General features: G+C 44.2%; 2 protein-coding genes across 2 annotated transcripts; both read right to left on the bottom strand.

Annotated features, from left to right (window-relative positions):
* Nucleotides 1–380: 380 nt before the first annotated feature.
* Nucleotides 381–2,843, bottom strand: LOC123488743. The gene is made up of 5 exons (XM_045219535.1): nucleotides 2,759–2,843; nucleotides 2,454–2,555; nucleotides 1,961–2,314; nucleotides 911–1,515; nucleotides 381–576 (listed from the first exon to the last, which is right to left on the bottom strand). The coding sequence occupies exons 1-5, from the start codon at nucleotides 2,816–2,818 to the stop codon at nucleotides 381–383; spliced, it is 1,317 nt and encodes a 438-aa protein (XP_045075470.1). The 5' UTR covers nucleotides 2,819–2,843.
* A 1,863-nt stretch (nucleotides 2,844–4,706) lies between these two features.
* Nucleotides 4,707–5,638, bottom strand: LOC123481286 (UPF0575 protein C19orf67 homolog). The gene is made up of 3 exons (XM_045219534.1): nucleotides 5,494–5,638; nucleotides 5,141–5,285; nucleotides 4,707–4,775 (listed from the first exon to the last, which is right to left on the bottom strand). Exons 1-3 carry the CDS (start codon nucleotides 5,580–5,582, stop codon nucleotides 4,707–4,709), a joined length of 303 nt encoding a protein of 100 aa, XP_045075469.1. The 5' UTR covers nucleotides 5,583–5,638.
* Nucleotides 5,639–9,098: the final 3,460 nt, after the last annotated feature.

The raw sequence follows: 9,098 nt of genomic DNA, 5'->3' as shown, positions 1-9,098 counted from the left end.
CAGTGCCTCTTTTCTGAACCTGGATATCTATGTGCTCTACCATATCATTGCAAAGTGGGACGTCTTCCCATGAACCGTACTGCTGCTTGATTGTGCATGAATCTGGGAAGACAGAGTCAAAGACTTTCCTGACAAGACTAACAGGAACAATATCAAGGTTTGTCACCTTTGGTTTGTTCCTCTCTGCCTCCTTCTGAGCCTGGTCTTGCACAGGCTTTCCACAGTCCTTTGTGGTTGACTCGAAAACATCAGTCTGTGGGAACTGCTTCAAAAGGCAGCCTGACTGACGCCGAGAGCAAGAGGATTAACGGGGACTGTGTTGCTTGATGTTACAACCTCCTCATCGTCGTCCCCGACAAAGTATTTGGGGTCGATCCAGACTACATCTCTGTTGGAGAACGAGGCAGAGAAACACGGTGGATGTAGTCCAACTTGATGTGGTCATTCAAAGGGAAAGCCTTCTGGAACAGTGCCAGTTTCCCGACCTGGGACCCGTAGTGATTGTAGATGGTCTTCCTAAGGTCCTCGGGTAGGGCTACTGCAAAGAGCTTGCTCTCCATTGCCTCTTCGCAGCTCCTAGCAATTGGACGCTGTGGGCCGAGGACTTGAAGCGGATAGGTGTCACTAATGCCCTTGTACACCATTAGGATCCCCCTCACAGATAGCACTGGGGATGGTGGAGATGATCACCGGGTCCTTCATGGCAACCAGTTTTTTTATCTTGATTGTTGTGCCAAACTGATGTATCATGGCACTCTGCATGTGCAACACTGTCTGCCTCATGTTGCAGAAGGGGGGCACAGCTTTTCATCCACAGAAATACCTGGAATCTTCCTCAAGATGTTAAAAGCTACTGAGGCCATTTTAACAACCAGTAAGAGCAGAGCCTGTTGGTCAAGCTGTTTAGTACCGTGGTCCGTTCATTGGATGAAGTTTTAGAATAAACTTCACTACGAAGTCATTGAACAGTTCTCCGCTAATGATCAATCTAGCAGGTAGAGGACAGATGTTCACCATATCCTGACTAATATGTCTCTCCTCTTCATTGGCAGCATTTACATCAGGCACTGTCTTCGAAATGCATAGACCTACGAGATGAACAATGTACCTTGTCAAGATGTGTGACCTGATTCCCAGTGCTCTCGCCAGCACAGGTTTTGGGCCTAGAACCTCCTCCAGGTTGTTGATAACAGCCTTGGCCACCTCATAAGCATCAATGGACTGCTGAGTGTTAGACATCTCCTCATCCTCAGTTACTTGAACCCAGGGAATAGACCACAGAAGAGCTTTGGTGTTGTTGATGATAACAGGTGTCTCCAAATAGACTCCCTCCTGAAAGGCTTGGGGATCTACTTGAAGAAGCACCTGGGTGATGATATGCTTAATGGTAGAACCAAGTACCACAATCTGCTTTGGCATGGTCTTGTATGCAGTCTTCATTGTGGTCTCAATGTCTGTAAGGGCCGTTTGGAGTATGGGACAGGTGCTAAGGTCAAGGACCTCAACCTTCTTCTCCTTCACGTGATAGAGAAAGAAAGGCATTGTAATGTTAGTTCTATGTACACCTCTGGTGTCTTTACTGCCTATCACATGTCTTGTAGTGTATTTCTTATTACATGTACAGGTATAGTACTACACTGAGAAAAAAGGTGCTATCTAGAACTTGAAAGGGTTCTTCAGCTGTCCCCATAGGAGAACCCCTTTGAAGAATCATTTTTGGTTGCAGGTAGAACCCCTTTTGGTTCCAGGTAGAATACCTTTTGGGTTCGATGTAGAACCCTTTCTACAGAGGGTTCTACATCAAACCCAAAAGTGTTATTTCTACCTGGAACCAAAAAGGGTTCTACGTGGAACCAAAAAGGGTTCTCCTATGAGGACAGCCGAAGAACCCCTTTGGAACCCTTTTTTTCTAAGAGTGTAGTATACAACAAAAATGCACAAATAAAGGATCCAGTCTTACCTTGTCTACCTGGCTCTCCAGGACCTTCATGACATTGACTGCTGAGGATGAGGAGGGATAGGGGATCAGGTTTGCCTTGAAGACCTCAGCCTTCTTCTCCTGGGCTTCTCCATCCGCCACCTTGTCCAGCAGGCTGTCCATGACCTCCCTGACCTCCTGTGGAATCTCCACCTGGGTCTGGCTGAGGAACTCCACCTGGAGCATCTCATCTGACCTGATCTCAGGTTGGGCCTGTTTCTCTGAGAGCATACCTGCTGTGTCGCCACTCATCAGAGCTGCAGAACCAAGATGCTCATGGGAAGTAACCCATGGCTTGGCCTTGTCAGTCAGGAGCTGCTGCCCCTCCATGGCTACCTTCAGACGGAAGAGAGGAAGACATTAGTTCATACTGTTCCTTTGTGAACTTAAGGTGCAATAACAGGTAAATAAACAGTCTATGTGGATGGTAGCAATGGTGTACCATAGTTTAGGGAATGGAAAAGTATGAGTATACCTCTCCTGGGGACTGGTGACATTGGCTTAGTGTCACGCTCAGCTCTCTATGAATTTCCTGCTCGATCTCATGGAGTCTCTGGCGACCCTTCACCTTCAACATCTGTACGCACAGTAGGAGTTTAATATTAGCAGTGGTATCACACAGGACATTTTATTTTATGGCCTTGACAATGTCATTTTGTTCAGGATATCACAGATTTATCATGGATGTGGTCGGTCCAAAATGTATTAAAAACTAAAGGAGAACATCAAAATAGATGCTTATACACATGAGAGCTATTGTATAATTAATGGCAAACTTACCTGCTCATCAAGGTAACAATCGACCCAAGAAGACCCTTGGATGGATGTAGAGTCATCCATATTTGGTATCACCAGGAGACCAGTATAACAGCTAGAAAATATGTATTTATTTATTTATTTATGTTCAGTCCTTAATGTCCTTCCCAATAGTTACTTAGATTTGAAAACATTAGCCGAACATAACACAATGTAAAACTAACAATAAGTCATGTTAAATCCTATAATCAACGGGAACATGTTATGGTCAAAGATAGTACTAGAACAGTGGTTTGTCTCTTATGTTGTTTCAGGACTGGGGCTTTCCACTGGGCTCTGTTGAGAGAACAACGCCCCAGTAGACAGTCAGTAGCACTGCAGGCAGTGGGCTCCTCTCCTCCCAGACACAAAAGCCTGTGGTACTGAGCCTGTGGAACCCAGCACAGCACCCTGGAACACACACACACACACAGAGACGCACAAACACACACGCACCAGGCACACACAGTGTGAGCTATATTAACATGGTACTTGTAAGGTACTTAGTCTTAAGTAGAAAATCTTATTTAAACAAGTCAAAGATGAAAGAGTGTTGTGTAGCGATCTGAGTGTGACTTTGTACCATTCGTAGATGTCGTCTGTCACGGGTTCCGCCGCGTTTGGACCCACTGACCGATTGACCACATCCTGACCACGTTGCCTATAGCAACCGTCTCCCCTTTACCCTCTCCATCGCCCCCTCAGCAGGCTCCTCAGGGACGTCCTCGTAGCACAGGAAGAAGCTGCTCGAGAAACACACACAGTCACACACAAATACAGACACAGACACAGGCAGTGAGATGCCATCTGATCAACTGTTCTTAGGCCTGAATTCCAAAATGTACATTGTCATCCAACATCTCAGTTCAAAAGAGTCCCAAAGTATTCTTGGCACTAATATTGTACTACAATTATTGTTTATTGACATGTTATGCCTTACTTTAACCCTTTCTCTACCTCCCTCTCTCTCGCTCTCACTCACTACTCTGTCTTGGTGGCTCTCTTTCCCCTGCCACTGGCTTGTCCTCCACTGTCTCTCCCTCCATCTCGCCATCAGTTTCCTGCTGTAGGCTCTCTCTGGAGTCTCTCCACATTCCAGCGCATGCGTTGTACAGGCCAGTGTCGACCCCAGCCAGGTACGGAGCTGGACAACAGTACCGGTATATGGACAGCCTCACACTGTCTATCTGACACTTGCCTATGTAGAAATGGGAGATACTAGAATGGAGAGAGGGGGAGAATGATAGATACATAAATGGCTGGATGAAGGATTGTGGAATGAATGTCAGACGAATGAGAATAAGGATTGACAAGTCCAAGCAGCTGTCCTCTAAAATATTTGCCTCATACTCCAGAATGTTCCATTTGTGGATCTAAATACAGGTATTCAAGTAGTGTTGGTACATATCGTCGCTGTCTGATGAAAACCTTGTAACTCAAATGTTGTGTTGAAAGCACTAAGTTTCCTCAGTGTACTCTGAACATTTCATAACTCTAGGACCAAGAAAATATATTCAAAATAGCTTCTGAAATTTCGAAATTGTAAGTTCGTTAAAAATAGTCTAATATGGGAGTTTTTTTTTCAATTTCCTGAAAAGTGTCTGTTTTGGAGATGAGGTTTTCACCCGACATCGGCGCTATGCGTCTGTATGTGCCTATGTGTGTGTTTAGTGGCTCACTGCCTTCAGATGTTATGGTGTAAGCAGCCAGAGGAGGCTGGTGGGAGGTGCTATGAGGACGGGCTCATTGTAATGGCTGGAATGGAATAAATTAAATGGTATCACACACATCAAACATATGAAAACCACATGTTTGACTCCATTCCATTTACTCTACTCCAGACATTACAATGAGGCCGTCCTATAGCTCCTCCCACCAGCCTCTTCTGGTAAGCACAGCACCTGGCCGGCTCAGCCTCCTCCAGAGAGAAAAGTCAAAGGAGGCGTGAGGTCAAGACCAGCTGCTCCAGCCTCGCACACAGCTGCTGGGAGAAGTCTAACAACTGGAGAGATGGACAAACACATAAATACAGACAGACAGACAGACAAATACACACAATTACTCAATACACACCACTCTCAGTTTACAGCATCTCTTGATTTTTCTCTATTATTTCTCAAACCTCTCATAAGCCTTTATTCTTGACCAGAGTTGATTCACAGAGACATTTATGTTTGTGTGAAGTGTAGAATACATTTAATATCAATAAACAGTGCAAAGGGAAGGGATCACTGCCGCTACCTCACTTTCCAACCAAGGTACATGAATTGAGGATAGAGAGGCGATTCAGCAACACTTGTCAATAAAGAGGACAGTTTTGTCCTACCCGGATTCAGGTGAGTAGGATTGTGTTTCGAAGGCTCTTACTCGTGAGCGGATGTACACGGGCAGAGGCGTGCGCTGGGGCAGGGAGCTGCGAGCGGTCGACTCCAGGTAAGTGAAGTAGGGCTGACAGGTCCGCAGGAAAGTAGGCACCACACGAGCAAAGTTTTCCTTTTGCAGATTGTCACGTCTGCAGACAACACACACACATGGTTATGTCACAGGACAGGGATTCATTATGTATTACTTTAATCCTTTTGATAAATAATAAATAATAACTTGAAACACCACTAGATGCAATTGTATAGTTTAGGTGCACTAATCATTGACTCACCTAACCTTTACCTATCATTATCTTAGACTACATTAACAACTTTCCTAACTGACTCTAACGTTACCTGTATAAAAGATGTGCCTGAAACTCATCCGCTTTATTCAGCAGGTACTGGAGTTGCTGTTCAATGGGTCTGAGCTTCTGATCCATCATGTTGATGTCATGGCATGAGGACGTGGACTTCCAAGCCGCATCCCCTGTGCTGTCCCTTTGATTGCCACATGAGGGCGCCAAAGCACGATCCTCTAAATGCTCCACATTTTCTGAGAAATTGTGGGAAATAATTTGCTGATTTGAGTTTGACTAGCAGAGTAAGCACGTTTTTCGTCTACATAATTATTAAGCTACCTATGCATTTTGACAGAAAGTCACCTGTGTCTGGTGATGATTCAGGATTATTTTTCGTCTCCCCCCGTTCCATGCTTTCTTCCTATGTGACCTGGCTTTCTGGTGAGTTTGCTTAGGTTGACACCTCCTCGAAATCCTTCATTAGCTAGCTAGCTTTAGCTTGTCAGATAGCTAGCAACTGCACTATAAGACACGGGTTTCTTGTGTGTTGTGTATTAATTGAACACTTTACAAGTTACAACTTTCTGAGCCAGTATTTTCATGAATTGAGGATAGTTAGCTATTAGCTAACTAAGCGACACCTACGCCACTTTCCCCAATCCTCTGAATGCTTGTGAAGAGCTCATGTGCAGCGCCATGGACGTTCCGGTCCCACGGTCAGTCCAGGACTTGACAAGTACGGTTCTCAACCTCTCTCCGTCTCCTCTTTCCCTTGGTGTCTATATCTGACGCTCGGTCCCGTCTCAACTGATTTAGTCTGTCTGCAGGCTAGCCTAGCGCGCGAGAACTACTACTACGAGAGCGTGAGAAGCAACCACTAGAGCGAGCGGACCCCTCTGCTAGCCGAAACATGCACAAAACCTCTTGACAATTATGTTTGCTTATTTATATACATAATTGGAGATAGACAACCCTTCTGCCTAGGAAGACTAATAAATAAATGATTGCAAAATGTAAAAAAAAAGACCATATATCTTACACCATTGTCATTGTCAAGCCAAATATTATCGTTTGTTTGACAACACTGGTATGAAAAAATATATGCTTTGATTTGTCAATATTAGTATCCCCATTAGCTATATGAATAGAGTTATACTAACTAACTCTATCAAAAGTCTAGAAGTGAGTGTGCGGAGTGCAGACTGATGATGACCACCGGCTCCACGCTTCGATTCATGGCTCTCTCAGTTCTTGCCACCATAGGGCAACATTGATAAATAAAACCCCACTGAATCGAAGTGAATTGGGTTACATTACATTTTAAACTTTTTAGAGATTTCGTATGTGATCAGAACATGTATTAATCTCTCGGCGTGGTCGCTGTGCGCTGTTGTAGTTGACATAATCGTGTATGACGTAATATATGAGCCTATGACGTAAACGCAGTCAAGAAATGATTAAGTTGATTGGCTCAGTTGAGTTGATAGTTTGCGTAGGACAGTCATCCTCATGTTCAAAGACATTACTTTGCCTGGACAAGAAATTCTGTGTAACTGTATGTACAGCTAAATTTACCAGGATTTTATTTAAAATGTTAGAAAATTGAAGATAAAAATGTATTTGTTTATAATTTTTCTATCATGGTACTGGTCCAATCTGAAGGATGTTTTAAAATAAAATGGGTAAAAGTCATAAACGGTTGAGGAGAGTTTGTCTAAAGGTAAGTCTCATATAAGAAAAAAAAAAAAGTTATCTGTGTGTCTCTGTAATGGGAAATATTTTTAGTAGTACAGCCATATGCTAGGGGTTTTAAAACCTCTCCTTGAGGACCCCCAGACGTTCCACTGTATTCCACAGCTAGCACACCTAATTCAACTTGTCAACTAATCATTAAGCCCTTGAATAGGTGAATCAGGTTTGCTTGTTTAGGGCTACAACAAAATTGTGAAATGTCTGGGGTTCCCCAAGAAGAGGGTTGAAAACCACTGGCCTATGCAAAAACAGACTGATATGCTTTATGTTTGGAAAAGTGGGCATAAAAATGGAGGGCTCAAGTGTAATTTATTTCATTACATTCCTCTACCCCAGGCTGGGACCCTCCAAGCTAGTGCTGGAGAACAGGTGCTTCAGACAGATGACCATAATGGACCAAGGCTGCCAGCACTGGTGGACTGCCCCAAGAACAGCCCCCTAAAGGTTAGAAACGGCTTTGAGTTCTGTTGCAAAACGCTTTGAACAGTTCAGAGTGAAATACGTATCAGTTCAATTGGAAAACGTTCAAAACGTTTTGTAACGTTAGGCATGCTGAATGTACTCCAGGCAAACCTCTCAGAGCAGACTGGTTGGCTCTAAGCCACACCCACTTCAATTGTGATTAGGCTTTTAATGTGATTAAGCCCTGCCCACTTCCAATTTTGGTCCCCTCTTCGAATCAAATCCCGAGTGCCTGCCACATCCGTTTTGATTGGCTCTTGGTCAGAAATGCTATGCCTTAATTGGACATCCATTTTTATTGGTTCGTTGGTCAAGTGGATAGTGCTGTCATTCATATGCTAATGATGTATAGGGCTAAACCACGCTTGTCCATTTTTGGTCACCCCTAATCTGAGCTCCGCCCACATCCATTTTGATTGGCACCTTGGTAGGGGATGGGCAGGTTGTATACTGGGCCATGTTCAGTGGCAAAACGTTGTTGAACATTGCCGATACAAATGCCATGACTAGAGCTTACGTGATTCCTTATTCTACATGTTTAAGAGGCATGTTTGTTCATTATAGCGTAATTCTATCTGAATGTTGCTAAACGTTGTCTTGCTGAACATGCCCCTGGTTGTATAAGGACGTTTTGTTTTGAAATCTTTACCTGGTTGTAACTGAGAGTTGGTTGTAATGTAAGTTATATGACAATGAGATAATGATGCATGGGTCACTTACTGTACTAGTTAGAACCAATAGCATTCAAATTCTGATTCTTATTCTAATTCTAAAGTTAGCCCTTATGTGACATGTCACTCAGTACCGTCATGTCTATGGTGAAAGAGATGGTTTCTATGGTGATACGATTTTGCTAATATTGTTGTTTATCTCAGAACTTCGTGCCGAAGCCCCCACGAGGCCCCAGGCTGAGCGGTCAGGCCAAGATGGCCAAGGCCGAAAAGAACGCCAGAGAGGCCGTGGAGTCCAGAAAGGACAGAGAGGCCAAGGCAGCGGCGAAAAAACCAAGCCACCAAGTAGTTGGTGTGTTGGCGCTGCCTCCACCGCTTCTATCTCCAACAACCAGTTACAGTGGGTATTGATCACCACTTCCAAAATACTTGGATTTATTGATATAATTCTTAAAGGATATATGGTGGAAGGATCAACTAATGGCTCGACTCTCCTCTTTCTTTAGGTGTCCTGCCAGCTATCAAGAACACTAAAGTGACGAAGGTGGAGACAACAGGTGGGTGTTGGTGACACAGTGGTTATTCAATAGAATCGTTGCCATGGTTAATAGCTTGTTCAGCGGTAATTCTGATTCTCTTCTCTTTCAGTGCCACCAGGCCCCATGACACCTGAGGATGAGGTGAGAATGAACTCCTCTCCATCTGTTGATGACCCCCTTACCCCAGAGACCCCAGAGAGTGATGTCACCTCCGATGCCACTTCTCTGGCGGACAC

The sequence above is a fragment of the Coregonus clupeaformis genome, unplaced genomic scaffold, assembly GCF_020615455.1.
Source record: "Coregonus clupeaformis isolate EN_2021a unplaced genomic scaffold, ASM2061545v1 scaf2445, whole genome shotgun sequence".
NCBI lineage: Eukaryota > Metazoa > Chordata > Actinopteri > Salmoniformes > Salmonidae > Coregonus > Coregonus clupeaformis.
This window is presented reverse-complemented; position numbering and strand designations above follow the sequence as displayed.